The 17,216-nt window shown below is 35.4% G+C and overlaps 1 protein-coding gene across 1 annotated transcript in view; it reads right to left on the bottom strand.

The window, feature by feature from the left end:
- Positions 1–3,103: 3,103 nt before the first annotated feature.
- LOC106138352 (unconventional myosin-Va) overlaps positions 3,104–17,216 on the bottom strand; it is a 59,316-nt gene continuing 45,203 nt past the window's right edge. Inside the window, exons 34-41 of the mRNA XM_060952783.1 lie at positions 16,780–16,984; positions 15,655–15,800; positions 14,454–14,593; positions 13,828–13,902; positions 12,771–12,920; positions 8,787–8,918; positions 7,079–7,195; positions 3,104–6,784 (exon numbers count right to left, since the gene is read on the bottom strand). Coding sequence (XP_060808766.1) covers positions 6,656–6,784; positions 7,079–7,195; positions 8,787–8,918; positions 12,771–12,920; positions 13,828–13,902; positions 14,454–14,593; positions 15,655–15,800; positions 16,780–16,984 — 1,094 coding nt within the window. The 3' untranslated portion in view covers positions 3,104–6,655. The remainder of the gene's footprint in view (positions 6,785–7,078; positions 7,196–8,786; positions 8,919–12,770; positions 12,921–13,827; positions 13,903–14,453; positions 14,594–15,654; positions 15,801–16,779; positions 16,985–17,216) is intronic.

Below are 17,216 nucleotides of genomic sequence, written 5' to 3' on the forward strand. Positions count from 1 at the left end.
TTGGTATGTACAAACATACCAATTTACTGAGTTGTGGAGTAACCGGTTTTTGACACTGAAAAATTAAAACGCCTCATTATTGTATGTTTGCAGGCAATCATCGCGTAATTGTACTGTTTTAAATTAGGTTCCTAATTTCCCATCAGTTCTGACCGTTTTAGGGTACTGTACTTTACATAGAAAAACAATACTTAATAAGATAAACTAAATAGCGTGAATCGAAATGTTGGTTAATTGTTCGAACGATCTTTAATCAAGCCAGGGAAGTTTTGACATACACAGTAAATAACAATAAACATAGTGCCGTGTGGTTCCCGGTGCCAATAATAAAAGAATAGCATAGCATACCACTCCATCTCGTACCTATGAACGTCGTAAAAAGCGATTAAGGAATAGGCTAACAAAGATAGGCTTATAAACTTTGGATTCTTCTTTAAGGCGATGCAACCTGTCACAATTTGAATCTCAATTCTATCATTAAGCCAAACAGCTGAACGTGGCCTTGTCAGACTGCTGGCTTTGTCTACCCCCAAGGGATATAGACGTGTTTTTATGAATGAATGAATGAACAATAATAAAAGCCATATAATTCATATGTGGCGGATTCACAAAATTTTTGCGAGTGTGGTACCTCTCCCCAAACGATGGAGCACCTGTTGTCCTTCCCTCTGTGCCCTAACACTTGCCCGGAATGACTTGATAACAGCCACCGACGAGGCTGTAGAATGGCAGAATTTTACATACATACATACATATGGTCACGTCTATATCCCTTGCGGGGTAGACAGAGCCGATAGTCTTGAAAAGATTGAATGGCCACGTTCAGCTATTTGGCTTAATGATAGAATTGAGATTCAAATAGTGACAGGTTGCTAACCCAACGCCTAAAAAAGAATACCAAGTTTGTAAGCTTATCCCTTAATCGCCTTTTACGACATTCATGGGAAAGAGATGGAGTGGTCTTGAAACCACATGGGAACGGGAACCACATGGCACCAATACAAAAAAGAATTATTACAGAAATTTATAGTACGAAAATTTTACCATGAGTTGTAAAAAAAGAACATTCAAATTCAAAAGTTTTATTCTTTATTCCCGGCATGGTTTTTATGACGTCGGACCACCGAGTTGATGGTCTTATACTTTACTTATACTGGCGTATTTCTCTTTCCAATTCCTCAAATATTTTTTTTCCGATTTTCTCCATCGACCGTCTCCAAATCTGTACTTCACATGGCCGTAAAAAATAACTCTACACCTATATTTTTCGCATATTTTATCGATAAAATATACGAAACCCGAATTGAACAAGACCGACACACTTGATCGATTTTTTTAATATTACCACCAAAATAATGGGTCACCATTTTGGACGCGGTGGGTAATTTTGACATTCCGGTTTACGCGCAAAAACAGTTCGGCGTAAGCAGTTTGGAAATTACAACCTGGCTTAAAATTGCAAAAAATGGCCTATTTACTCTCGTTTAATTTGTGAACGCAATTCGCTAAGTTCACTTTTCTTTTTTAACATAAAAGCGTCATAATTTTTGAAGAATTTCATTTTATACATTATATATATATATATATATATATAGTATGTAAGTTTCTGCGCTACATCGTATTTTGGCTTCACGTCAGCTTCTGATATTTATATTTTCTAGAAAGATTGAAGAAACGTTTGTATAAATCATTATTTATAAAGTATGCACTCTAAACTGCAAATAGTTTTTTATTATTCATAATATTCATAAATGTTTCAACACAGGTTACTATGTGACAGAGTAAATATCTAGTAGTAGTATTATAAGAAGAAGAAGTCTAGTACTAGTAGTATAAAAGAATATGACGTCACGTAACGAAAAATACTAGTTATTAAGTAAACAAAATGGTTTTAAATAATAAATTATTTATTTTCAACACATTAATTACATTACATCTAATAAATAATACACTTCATTGATTAGCTTTTCCATGATTTAAGTACATAAGTATTATGCCGTTAAGTACATGATTATAATAACAAATAATAAGATATGGTAAATATTGCTTATATATTTTCAAAAGGAACTGAAGAGATCAAAGTATATACAATGCGACGTTGTAAACTTAATGGAATGTTATAACAGAATGTTTAATATAATTTTTATACATTTTTTATTGATAAGATTTGCAAGTAAAAAATATTATATTGCTTATACTGAGTCAATACAACTTGAAAGGGTACTATAAAAATTTCTGAATTAAAAAATCATTGAGTGATTTTGTTTCTATATCAAAGTAATAATTCTCTTCAGAATTATAATCTAACTAAACTTATAACTTTTAATTTCGACAAAAGCATATATATGTTTCAAATTGCTCAATAATAATACACATCATAATTATTAGGATTTTTTAAAACTTAAAGCTACTAAACACTTGATAAATTAAAAATTGTCTAGTAACAGATACCGCTAACTTTAATAAGAAAACAAACTAATTATAGATATTTGGTAGAAATTAAGACAACAAGTTAAAAAAAGATGTCTTAAATTTACTTTTAAGCATGGCAATAATTTTTGAACTGTCAAAACATCTTCCAACAAGATATTAAGAGAGATAATCGTACTTTTCAGCTTATTAACTTAGTATTCTTCTTGCAGGCGATGGGCTAGCAACCTGTCACTAATTGAATCTCAATTCCATCATTAAGCCATACAGCTGAACGTGGGCTTTCAGTCTTTCCAAGACTGTTAGCCCTGTCTACAGTGCAAGGTATATAGCCGTGATAAATGTATGTATGATCGTACTTTTGGTATAATTTGATTTTATAAACCGTCTTACATATTTTATGAAATTTCTTTGACAGATATATAAAAGTCTATATATCTATCAAAGAAATTGCATATTACATTACATTTGGTTACATACATATAAGTAGTAGACAATTAAGACCATATTCAAAGAATAAAAGATTATGATTAATATAAAATATTGACTTAATGTCGTTTTTTTTTGTTCTAATAAACTTCTTATCTTCTTCTTTATTCTGGGTCTTCAGCTATCTATATACCAAATTTCATCGTAATCGGTTAGTTAATTATAGTCTTTGCGTGAAAGAGTAACAAACATCCATACTGACATCCTGACATACTCACAAACTTTCGCATTTATAATATTAGTAGGATTCATGTCGTTCATTTTGGAAAATAATACACATAATTTATCTAACTCGGTAGAAAACTGAATAGTGAAAGCTGAATCTGTCTAAAACCTACCAATAGTACGAACATCTCATAAACTTTATCTAACAGCCATCTAACGTTTATATTTTATACACAAAAGCAATAGACCGCATGTCACATCAAAATAACAATATATAGATTTTTTTAATTTAAATACACTCTATGCAATAAATATATTTGAGTGCTATATAGTTTTCAGTAAATAAATAACAGTGATATTAATAATTTAGCTTCATAAGTGTTAAGGTCTAAACATCCATTTGATTTCATGATATAACAATGTTATTTTAACATAAATATCTTCAGAATTGGAAGCTATTATTGATATATTACAGATAACATTTATATTCAACATACATATATATTTTTTAATATAATCTAACAAGGATTCTATAACTTGAGCACCCTAATAGTAAATTTTATTAGATAAATATGGTAAATCACACAAATTGAGCTACTCTCAAAATAAGTTTCCTCTAAGGATAGCAACTCAACAATACTATATTTTATGATAAATACATATATACATACACAATCTAAGACACTGGCCAATCTGTTTATATATATATATATTTTTTTTTTGTTCCCCTGCTATATATATATGTATTTATAGAACGAACAATGATCTTTTTAATTATTTCAAGTGCATGTTACCAGTTTCTAGAACACACTTGTTCTTCTTTTAAAAACGTTATAATTTTTCGTTGATGCAAAAATTCTGTCTTGAGAATGTTAAAGGAGGCTTTTAGCCAGCAGTTTATTTTATTAATACATATGTGTATGGTGACTATATTGAAAATAATATTTTAACAAAAACAGTGCGGAATTACCCTTTACACATTGTTGTACCTTTTTAAGCATTTTTAATGATATTTATACATTTTAAGAACTAAATTTAAAAGTTGGTAACAATTTATTTGTAAAAAAAAAACAAATGTTTATATTAAATTATTGTGTTTTACTAACAAGATTTTTTGAAGAAGATTTAAAGGACCCATAGTTAAGTTACACACAATCTTTTTTATAGTGAACCGATGTATATTTTTTTATAACATCATTTCATTTTAGTACAATGATTTATTTATTTCTTGTCATAATAAAATAGCCGAATGTGACCTTTCGGTCTATTCATGACTGATTGCCTCTGTCTACCCCGCATGGGATATAGACGTGACCGTATGTGTGTACGTATAAAATAAATAAATAAATATATTGTTCCTTTAATTCGGATGTTATTTGCTGCCTTGATTTCTGATCTCAAGCATGGCGCACTTAATCAATTGACAGTAGCCATTTTTATTTGCTAGAAAAATACTATAAACATCTATTATAACACTTTGAACCTTGGGTTTATAACTATAAGGTCTAAAATTCTATACTAACGATGCAAATGTGTATAATATAATATAAATAATACTACAGCTGTGTATGAGCACCTAATATAATGGTAACACTGTTAAAACTCTTATTTTTAATTGGAAATAACCATTATACTAAAAGCGTTATACAACAATTATTGTATAAAGATTTAAATAAGCATACATTTAGATTAAATAACACGCATTAATTCAACTTCGTGAAAATTCAATATGGGACAGAGAGAGCGGATCGTTACTTTTTCATTTCAAAGCATGTGATCACATCATATCACATAAATGCTATCTTGGTATTCAATACGATTGTTGGATGATAAAAATCGAATATTTAATATTGTTTAAAGGTCCTCCTTAACCGAACTTAAATATATTTTAGTACAAATTTTGTTATTCCAAAACAACAATTTTTCTATCATACATATTATAACTGGTTTTAACAGTAAAACATAAATATTTTTTCAGTAATACATTAATGTTTTCTCAACTTTAAAAAGATTTAACGGAAACAAGTGTGGTTTTTTTTTAAAGAAAAAACTTAATAATCATAATAACGATAAAAATAATATTGATTTTGGTACTTTTCCTACAGTATAAATACTTGAACTATCACACTATGTTGTTATGCAATTAATATTAAATTTCTACTAAATATAAAATTAGTACAGTCGGTCTGAAAAAAAAAATATAAGAAACTGTTTTCTAAACTCTTTTAACTAGGAACACAATAATAATTTTAAAAAAACGTGTAAAATTTTAAGTACACATTACTCACACCGACCGCATGAGCATACCAAATTTTGCTACAAAACTTAGGGTAGGAATTTTAGAATTTTGTTAAATACAAAAATCTAATATGCATAAAAAGTTATTGTAATATACCTATTAAATCTAGCACTTGGTCATCATAAAAATATTATAAAATAAGAGAGAATATATAAAAAATAATATAAACAATTCTAAAAAATGCACAGTAACATGAAAAATAGTTTACTTCGTTGTTTTTTTTAAATCATGTATGACAAACAAAAAATCAAAATAAAATAAATATTAATAATAAAAAACATGATAAATTTAAAATTATTGTAAATTAAATTCATTAAAAGATTTCAAAATGAAATAAATTAGTTTTGGGACTTAATGATTTACGCAAAAAAAATCTCTATTATAATAAATAAATAAAAAATCATTTGATTCCTCCTTTTTTTAAATAGCGAACTTTTTTTAAATCATGGCACTAACAAAATAATATGGCATAAACTGGAATGTAATTTTCGTTGGAATGTAGTTAGGTACGAATAAATTAAGTACAAATATTCAACAGTGTGGCCTGTCACATAAGAGAAAATTGTTCACTTTTTTTTTCTAAGAAGTGAACAGGAGACCGAACCCGGGACTCGAAAACACAAAACAGTAGTATCCTTTACATTTCCTTGAAATATATGTATTTAATTCGTATGTACCGCATATAACATAATTTTAAAATAATTTATAAATAATTATAGTACATAAATAAATAGTCCACCTTAAAATAATATTTCTCGCCAAATAACAGAGAAACAAAATACAAAATGGTAGAAAAACAAAAACGAAATGGCTGACATCTTTGAAAAATATACAGAGTATTAATGAAATTAACAGAATTTATCATTTGAAATTCAAATAATGCCATCTATTGGCGGGAATAAAGATTCTTCATTGAAAACACCAGGTAAAAATAACATAACATAATTTATGAAATGTAATTATAAACATTGTATTCGCCTATAGCGACATTTCAAAGGTTTGTCTTTCCGATGTTTTATTTTTATTTTGGAGTCTGTCTGAAATCAAATCTTGTAAATTACCTTTATTTCCGATGTTCAAAGTGACGTGTTGTTTGTATGACAATGCAATGTCATAAAGTCATTAAGCTGGTAAATAAACTTTCTATTTATAATTCAAACTATGCGAGTAACATATCTCAGAATACAAGGGAGTGACAGTAACATGTTTCTCATCGTGATAAAACGAGAAACACCAATTTCTCACTGCACTTAAGTGAGAAACTTAACAAATTTATATCTTGGTGAGCAAACCGTCCAGTTCTAAGACTTCGGGCAATTCGATGGCCTCCAGACGTATCGAGGAGGGGTTGAAAGGAAACTGAACGGAGAATATCATCTTCGTGTCCATAAGCAGGTTTTGCTGAAACAAAAATATCTTATTATAAAATTGATGAATGTTGACATATTTTTCCACGATGGCCCGGTGGCAAAGGAAATATTGGACTGGACTGATATAGAATGCTTTAAAATTATAAATTTGAGGCTCTATAAAGTTTGCAATAATATATAGCGTACGCCAGCTACTAAGTAATTTCGACGTCAACCAATGTTGTGAAACCAAAAGATGCGACAATTGTTAAGTGATGTTTGAAATGTCCCACAATAATGAAAAAATAACAATTGAATTTGAATTATTAACTTAATCAAAACTCACCGGTTCCTTATCAGCGAGCGGTCCAGCCTTCTCCTGCATTTTCTTCTGTATCTCGTGAATGAACTCGCGGGTCACCTTCACTTCGTACTCCTCAGCGGGCGTATACATGTTCAGGATCTGAATAAAATATACATACATACATATTAATTACCCGCAAAAAGAATAGGAGTGCCGTGTGGTTCCCGGCACTAATACAAAAAAGAATAGGACCACCCCATCTCTTTCCCATGTATGTCGTAAAAGTTGACTAAGGGATAGGCTTATAAAATTGCGATCCTTTTGTTAGGCGATGGGCTAGCAACCTGTCACTATTTGGATCTCAATTCCATCATTAAGCCGAGCAGCTGAACGTGGCCATTCAGTCTTTTCGGGACTATTTGCTCTGTCTACCCCGTAAGGGATACAGACGTGACTATATGTATGTATGTATATTATAAATGCGAAAGTTTGTGAGTATGTCAGTATGGATGTTTGTCACTCTTTAACATGCATATTAATTACTATTTGGTTACTGTCACTATTTGGATCTCAATTCATCATTCCATCATTAAGCCGAGCAGCTGAACGTAGCCATTCAGTCTTTTCGGGACTATTGGCTCTGTCTACCCCGTAAGGGATATAGACGTGACTATATGTATGTATGTACAAACATATTATCACGTCTGTTTCACTTAAGGGGGAGAAAGAGCCGTCAGTCTTACCGTCAGTGGCTTAGTGATGGATTGAGATTCAAATTATTATAATAAGTGAAAGAAAGCAGAGAGTGCAGTGAATTTCGCGAAGCCATCTCTTACCGCGCCCCTAGACCTCATAAGGAAAGACCTAAAACCTTAGAAGGATAGACTTAAATGGCAAATTCAAAATTTTTGCGTGACTGTGCGTTGTTAAGTGAGTATATCATTCTGTCAGTGTGCAAAATATAATAAAAAATATATATATCTTATAATATATAAAATTCTCGTGTCACAGGTTCGTCCCTATACTCCTACGAAACGGCTTGATCGATTCTCATGAAATTTTACAGCATAAACTAGAAATTATTTAAAAATTATTTATATGACTAAACAACGTTTGCCGGGACAGCTAGTAATTTAAATAGACATACATACATACATATGGTCACGTCTATATCCCTTGCGGGGTAGAAAGAGCCAACAGTATTGAAAAGTGCCGTGTGGTTCCCGGCACCAATACGAAAAAGAATAGGACCACTCCATCTCTTTCCCATGGATGTCGTAAAAGGCGACTAAGGGATAGGCTTATAAAATTGCGATCCTTTTTTTTTAGGCGATGGGCTTGCAACCTGTCACTATTTGGATCTCAATTCCATCATTAAGCAGAGCAGCTGAATGTGGCCATTCAGTCTTTTCGGGACTATTGGCTCTGTCTACCCCGCAAGGGATATAGACGTGACTATATGTATGTATGTATGTAGTATTGAAAAGACTGAATGGCCACGTTCAGCTATTTGGCTTTAAGATAGGATTGAGATTCAAATAGTGACAGGTTGCTAGCCCATCGCCTAAAAGAAGAATCCCAAGTTTATAAGCCTATCCCTTAGTCGGATTTTGCGACATCCATGGGAAAGAGATGGAGTGGTCCTATTCTTTTTTGTATTGGTGCCGGGAACCACACGGCGTTAAATAGATCTTTTATATATTTAAAAAGATAGATATTCTCCCGTAATCGTCTTCGACTACTCGCTTACCTTGCACACTTGCATGGCAGTGAGGTTGCAGCACATCTCCACAGTGCTCTGCACGTCCGCCATGGACTTTCTAGCTTGCAACAGCTGGACAGCTTGAGTGATCGGCTTCAGCACACTCAGGATTTCTTCCACCTGGAACGAATAAACATTTCACACACATGCACGTATATATGGTCACGTCTATATCCCTTGCGGGTTAGACAGAGCCAACAGTCTTGAAAAGACTGAATGGCCACGTTCAGCTGTTTGGCTTAATGATAGAATTGAGATTCAAATAGTGATAAGTTGCTAGATTTGAATTTGAAAATTTGAAGATTTAGAGGAAATGAGCGATATTGAAGATGGATGGAAGGAATTTAAAAAAAGAATTGTGAAAGTAGCTGTTGAAGTGTGTGGTGTAAGTAGAAGAAGGAAAGGAAAAAATCACAAAAATGCGTGGATGAGTAAAGATGTGCAAGAACTTGTGCGATTAAAGAAGAAAGCATGGCTGGATTTGTTAGCAGCAAAAGCTAACTTAAGAATGCAAGAGGTTATAGATGAAGATGTGAATGAAGCACGTAAGGAATATAAGAAAATGAAAGATTTGGTTAAGAAAGCTGTGATTAGAAAGAAAGAAGAGTATAAAGAGGATTTTGATAAAAGGCTATCAGAAGACTTTCAGTCAAATCTGAAAGTATTCTGGAAATCCGTAAGGTCAGCCCGAGGAAATACTATAACCAGAGAGCTGACTAGGATCAGATGCCAGGATGGTAGCGTTGTGAAAGGAGAAGAATGTGTACTAAAGATATGGAAGGACTATTTTGAAAGTTTATTTGAAAAAAAGGAAGGAAATAAGAAAGATTTCTGCTATAGCGAAGAAAAAGAGAATGAGATGGAAGGCGAAATTGAAATGTTCGAAATTGTGGAAGCACTTAAGAGTATGAAAGCGGGAAAGGCTGCTGGGTGTGATAGAGTGTCGGTCGAGATGCTTAAAGCAGGAAAAGGCGTAGTAGCTAGTCAGTTGTACTGCCTTTTCAATTTGTGTTGGAGAAGCGGCCGAGTACCAAAAGATTGGTGTAAGGCTGTTATCGTGCCACTTTACAAAGGAAAAGGGTCACAGCTGGACTGCAAAAATTATCGTGGTATAAGCCTGCTTAGCGTCGTCGGCAAATTGTATGCTAAGGTATTGATTAATAGAGTCAGGAATGAAACTGATGACAAAATATGGGATGCTCAAGCGGGATTTCGAAAGGGAATGGGATGTACTGATCAGGTCTTTTCCTTGCGGTGCATAGCCGAAAAGTTTTTGGCCAAGAGTCAAAAAGTCTATTGCACATTCGTAGATCTGGAAAAGGCCTATGACAGAGTTGAGAGGAATGAATTGTGGTCAGCACTTTCTATGCATGGGGTGAGCAGTCTCTTAATACGAGCACTGAAATCCTTATATGAGGATTCGAGTGCTTGTGTCAGGATAAACGGAGCGCACACTGAGTGGTTTAAGATTGAGAAAGGCGTTAGGCAAGGATGTGTTGCGTCACCGTGGCTGTTCAACCTATTTATGGATAGCTGTTTGACAGATTTGAAAGAGTCTAAAAGTGGATTAAGGATGAATGAGTTACTCGTCAAATGTCTGCTCTATGCCGACGATCAGGTTATACTGGCGTCATCAGCGGAGGAGTTACAGGAGATGGTAAACTGTATGCATGAAGCTTTAAAAGAGAAAGGAATGAAAGTGAACGTAAGTAAAACTAAAACACTGGTTTTTGAAATGGAGAAAGAAATGACAGCATGTAATATTTTGATTGGAGGAGAAAAAGTGGAGCAAGTGAAAGAGTTTGTATATCTAGGATCAAAGTTTACATCAGATGGCAAGTATGATAGTGATATTGAAAGGAGAGTGAACGCGGGGAACATGGTGAATGGAGCTTTGCATGCCTTTATGAGCAGTCAGAAACTATCCAAAAAGGCTCGACTGGCTGTGCACAGGGGCGTGTTGGTCCCGACATTAATGTATGGGAGTGAAAGTTGGGTATGGCAAAAGAAGCATGAAAGCAGAATAAATGCAGTGGAAATGAGAGCGTTAAGGAGTATGATGGGTGTGAAATTGAGTGACAGGATAAGGAACAGCGTGATAAGGGAATGTTGTGATGTGAAAGAAGATGTAGTTACAGGAATAGAAAAGGGTATGTTAAGATGGTTCGGTCATGTGGAGAGGATGAATGAAAGCAGGTTGACTAAGCAGATATACAAGGAGAGTGTGGAGGGAAAGGTCGGAGTGGGAAGACCTAGACGAACGTATCTTGATCAAATTAAGGACGTCCTGGTAAAGGGTCAGGTCAAAAGTACCCGAAACCGCCGAGCTTGTATGAAGAGAGTTATGAATGTGGACGAAGCGAAAGAAGTATGCAGAGATCGTGGCAAGTGGAAAGAGGTAGTCTCTGCCTACCCCTCCGGGAAAGAGGCGTGATTTTATGTATGTATGTATGTATGTATAAGTTGCTAGATCATCGGCTAAAAAGAATCCCAAGTTTGTAAGCCTATTCCTTAGTCGCCTTTTACGACATCCATGGGAAAAGTGATGGAGTGGTCCTATTCTTTTTTGTATTGGTGCCGGGAACCACACGGCACCAATAAACATTTTATAGATATTTATTATGCGAATTTATGAAAGAACAGGACCTATCTCTCTTTCCCATGAATGTCGTAAAATAAGACTACAGGGATAAGTCCGCTATTGTACATCGTTATTATTAATGTATTTTTATGGCGGCCTCTGTGGCGCAGCGGTAGTACGCTTGCCTGTGACACCGGAGGTCTCGGGTTCGAATCCCGGCGAGGTCTCTGATTGGCCTGGGTGTTGGATGATTATGTATATAAGTATTTATTATAAGATACGAGACAAATAGCACAGATTGAGTATATATATATTTATTTATGTACTACCTAAAATTTGTTATTTGTTATGTTCAATAAAGTATTTACAAACAAACAATAAACAAACTTGGAATTCGTCTTTTAGGCGACGGGCTAGCAACCTGTCACTGTTTGAATCTCAATTCTATTACTAAGTCAATCAGCTGAACGTGGCCTATCAGTGTTTACAAGACTTCCGAGTCTGTCTACCCCCTAAGACCTACATTTATTTATCTTGCTCTCTCTCCTGTTTGGTTTCATTCCACCTAAAGGTAGACTGGAAGAGATTGCATTAGTGATAAGTCCGCCTTTGTACCATCTCTGACTGTTTTGTGCTATTTTGTATGTTTTACTTTTATGGTGCAATAAAGAGTTTTATCTATCTATTCAAATCCAAATTTCTTTATTTTTCTCTACACAAACTTAAATCAAAATAGGTATACAAAAAGTTAACTATAAAGTAAGTTTGTGAGAGACTGGAGTCTGAACTAAGCAGGGCTTGTATCTCAGTACACCAGCCTCTCCCCACAAATAGTACTTATACAACTAACGAATACGTATAGAAAAACATATAACAGCGGAATGAATTAGAGAATATTAAACCTATAATAACAAAACAGCAAAAGGATTTTTTTTTAGTGTAAACATTATTAATAAGATTTCGCCATATTTAGTATTTAATATATTTATTTTATATTATTATTATCTTATTTAATATATTTATTTTATATTATTTATCGGTGCCGTGTGGTTCCCGGCACCAATAGATAAAAGAATAGGACCACTCCATCTCTTTTCCATGGATGTCGTAAAAGGCGACTAAGGGATAGGCTTATAAACTTGGGATTCCTCTTTTAGGCGATGGGCTAGCAACCTGTCACTATTTGAATCTCAATTCTATCATTAGGCCAAATAGCTGAACGTGGCCATTCAGTCTTTTCAAGACTGTTGGCTCTGTCTACCCCGCAAGGGATATAGACGTGACCATATGTATGTATGTATGTATTATTATCTATAAGCACAGTCTATCGAAGTTAATTTTAATTTAACAAAAAAGAAACCAATCGTCCAATTAAATTGAATATAACTCACGTTCTTCTGTCCGTATTCAGCCAAGTGCTCCTTGATCCAGGTCTCCAAATGTGAAATGTTGTACCGTATCTGAAGCCCCTTGGCCCAGCAGCACAGGTCTTTGCGCAGGAGTAGCTGGTTGAGGCTGTACGCGCATATGTAGTAGAATAACTGGAAATATAACAATTAAATATAAAATTTGAAATTACTGTGGATATCGTAAAGGGCGAATAAGGGAAATAGTTATAAACTTGGAATCGTTCCCGGCACCGATAAAATAAAAAAGAATAGGACCACTCCGTCTCTTTCCAATGGATGTCGTAAAAGGCGACAAAGGGATAGGCTTACAAACTTGGGATTCTTTTTTTGGCGATGGGCTAGCAACCTGTCATTATTTGAAGCTCGATTCTATCTTTGAGCCAAACAGCTGAACGTGGCCATTCAGTCTTTTCAAGACTGCTGGCTCTGTCTACCCCGCAAGGGATATAGACGTGACCATATGTATGTATTCTTGTAGGCGATGGGCTCGCAACCTGTGATTACATATATGAAGCTAAATTCATCGCTTTTTTAGAGGGCGCTAAATGCGGGTAAAACTAGTGAAATATATTTGTAAAATTACGTAACATAGTGAGAATTATTTTTGTGTTTGTTTTGTTCTCATCAGTGAATCTAGTATTATTTAATATTAAAAACGTACATACAGTCACGTCTATATCCCTTGCGAGGTAGACAGAGCCAACAGTCTTTGTAATGAATAACACCAATTAGTATTATTTGATATTAAAAACCGTGTGCCGTGTGGTTCCCGGCACCAATACAAAAAGAATAGGACCACTCCATCTCTTTCCCATGGATGTCGTAAAAGGCGACTAAGGGATATGCTTACAAACTTGAGATTCTATTTTTAGGCGATAGGCTAGCAACTTGTCACTATTCGAATCTCAATTCTATCTTAAAGCCAAATAGCTGAACGTGGCCTATCAGTCCGCTCAGGACTGTTGGCTCTGTCTACCCCGCAAGGGATATAGACGTGATTATATGTATGTATGATATTAAAAACGTTTAATTAACATACCTGTTTGAATATTGACACCGCAAGCTGAGTGTCGACGGCGTGGGCGCGCATTATGTCGTGGGTCGAGCACAACTCCTGAAAGCGAATTATATTTATTTGTAACAAATCACACTGGTCAAGTCAAGGGTACCCAAAACCGTGTGGTTGGAGGGTCAAGTAAAAAGATGTACTTTCTGGGGGTGCCTTAGTGGGTTTGGTATTTAAATACTAGTATTAAAATACCCGTTATATATATATATATATACATATATATATCGTTCGTGCGAGTGGTGATTTCATTTCGTTAGTCTATTCTTATCACGTGTACAGGGGTTTCTACCATTAAGACTAGGATTAATCTCAGTTCTATCATTAAGCCAAATAGCTGAACGTGGCCATTCAGTCTTTTCAAGCCTGTAGGCTCTGTCTACCCCGCAAGGGATATAGACGTGACCATATGTATGTATGTATGTGTAAGACTAGGACTCGGTACATCTATTGATATAGGAGGGGGAGGGGATGTTGTTTAAGTTTGTTTGTTTGTGCGTGCGCGTGCGTGGGTGCATGTGTATATTCGTGTAAGTGTGTTTGGTGCGTGTGTATGTGTATGTGTGCGTGTGTGTGTGTGTGCGTGTGACTGTGCGCACCTGCTTGAGGCGCGCGGGGCCGGGCGCGGCGCTGGCGGGCGCGGGGCGCGGCGGCCCCGACAGCCCGGAGATCTCCTCGTGCTCCAGGATCGCGGGCACTATCAGCCGGTCCAGCTGCCGCTCCAGCAGGTGGATTAGACCTGGAATGGAACCACCATATAAGAAAATATGCTTTTAACTGATTTTAAACTTATTTATTTGCATGCTTTATTTATTCATTTACATTTCACAGATATCATGACAGCAAAGACTTTACATTTCACAGATATCATGACAGGAAAGACCTAATGCAGCAAGATTAACATTTTAATTATACTATTTATACACTGGTAAAAAGAAGTTAAGGGTCAGGTCTAGAGTACCCGAAACCGCCGAGCTTGCATGAAGAGAGTTATGAATGTGGATGAAGCGAAGGAAGTATGCAGAGATCGTGGCAAGTGGAAAGATGTAGTGTCTGTCTATCCCTCCGGGAAAGAGGCGTGATTTTATGTATGTATACACCGGTCACCACGGATCATTGTAACTTGATTCGAAACGTCTGTGACATAATAAAACTACGTTGCGTACGTAGATAACTAGCAACCGGCACGGTGGCGCACGGGTTACATTTATGCATATAAACCTTGAATTCTATTTAATCATTCTATCTATTAAAAAAGTAAACTGCACCAAAATCCGTTGTGTAGTTTTAAAAATCTCATCATACAAACATAGGGACAGACACGAGATACCTTGTTAATACTATGTAATAATTTTCTTTGTAATTTTTCATGTGTTTTATTTATTTAAAACTTTATTGCACAAAACAAAAATGTACAAAAGGCGGACTCAATCCCGTTCGGCATTCTCTACCGTCTCCACCAGCTGACCGAACAGAAAAACTTTAAGTTGGTCCTAAAACTATCAATTTATTTATTTAAACTTCATTGCACAAAATACAAATGTATAGCACAATTGGCGCACTTAATGCTAGAAGCATTATCTACCAGTCAACCATTGGGTCTTACAGAGAACTTAATGTGTTGTTAAACTAAATAAATATATATTTATACCTACACAAAATATAGAATAAAATAATTATAATATACATACATACATACATAAAAACTACATAACATAACATAAAATCACGCCTCTTTCCCGGAGGGGTAGGCAGAGACTACCTGTTTCCACTAAAAAACTACAATAGATAATAATTTACCCTGGTATATCCACACGGCTATGTCGCTCAGTACCTGCCTGTACTCAGACAAGTCGAAGATTCTCAGACATTGTTGATTCTGCCTGGGCGTGTTGGCCGCCTGATAGACAGCGTCCCCGCTGTATTGACGTAGATTGTTCAGGAGTCTGTAATGAATGACACCAATTAGTACTACATATCAGTCACGTCTATATCCCTTGCGAGGCAGACAGAGCCAACAGTCTTGAAAAGACTTGAAGGTTACGTTCGGGTATATAGGTTACAGATATGTAGTCACGTCTATATCTCTTGCGAGGTAGACGGAGCCAACAGTCTTTCCGAAGGTCACGTTCGGGTGTATGGCTTAATGATGGAATTGTGATTCTGATAGTGACAGATTGCTAGCCCATCGCCTAGAAGGAGAATCCCAAGTTTATAAGCCTTTCCCTTAATCGCCTTTTACGACATCCATGGGAAAGAAATGGACTGGTCCTATTCTTAAGTGCCAATTACCATGTATAGTTATTGGCACTTTATAGAATAACTAGCTGTCTCGGCAAACGTTTTGCCATATAAATAATTTTTAGGTAATTTCTAGTTTAAAAAAAAAAGTTAAGGGTGGACAACCCTTATCACTAAGGGGTATGAAAAATAGATGTTGGCCGATCCTCAGATCTACTCAATATGCTCACAAAATTTCACGAGAATCGGCCAAGCCGTTTCGGAGGAGTACGGTAACGAACATTGTGACACGAGAATTTTATAAATAAGAAATAGAAGTTCGTGCCGTGTGGTTCCCGACACCAATAAAAAAAAAAGAATAGGACCACTCCATCTCGTTCCCATGGATGTCGTAAAAGGCGACTAAGGGATAGGCTTATAAACTTGTGATTCTTCTTTTAGGCGATGGGCTAGCAACCCGTCACTATTTGAATCTCAATTCTATCATTAAGCCAAACAGCTGAACGTGGCCTATCAGTCTTTTCAAGACTGTTGGCTCATGTATGTATGTATGTGTCTACTCCGTAAGGGACAAAGACGTGATCATATGTACGTATGTATTAAGAGCTACTATACACTGGACTATACATGTATGTATGTAAATAGAAGTTCTGTGTTTGTTGACTGACTGACTGAAAATCTGACCTGAGCATGTTGGCCAGCCACAAAGCGTTGTGCTCCACGCTGTCGGCCCTCCTCTTCAGCGTCTTCTTGATGCCGGTGCGGACCGCCTTCATCAGCTTGTGCATCTTGGCCTCGTCATCAACGTGGTCCATGTGACGCAGCATCATGAACAGGATGTACGCCGGGAGACCAGGCAGCAGGGTCACGGCCACCTTCGGTTTTAGATCTGTAAAATAGAAGTTGCTGAGATTAGCGCGTTCAAACAAACAAACTCTTCAGCTTTATAATTGTTGGAAGTACAGTTAATAAAAGTATTTATTCCTACAGAAGAAAGAAGGAGAAAAGAGGAGAGAAATAATCAGTTTTAAAATAATTATATTATTAACATAAAAATTAAGAACATGTAACAATGAAAATTGCGACAGGATGGAAAACATACTGGACTTTGAAAGAAATCA

Source organism: Amyelois transitella, chromosome 29 (assembly GCF_032362555.1).
Source record: "Amyelois transitella isolate CPQ chromosome 29, ilAmyTran1.1, whole genome shotgun sequence".
NCBI classification, from domain to species: domain Eukaryota; kingdom Metazoa; phylum Arthropoda; class Insecta; order Lepidoptera; family Pyralidae; genus Amyelois; species Amyelois transitella.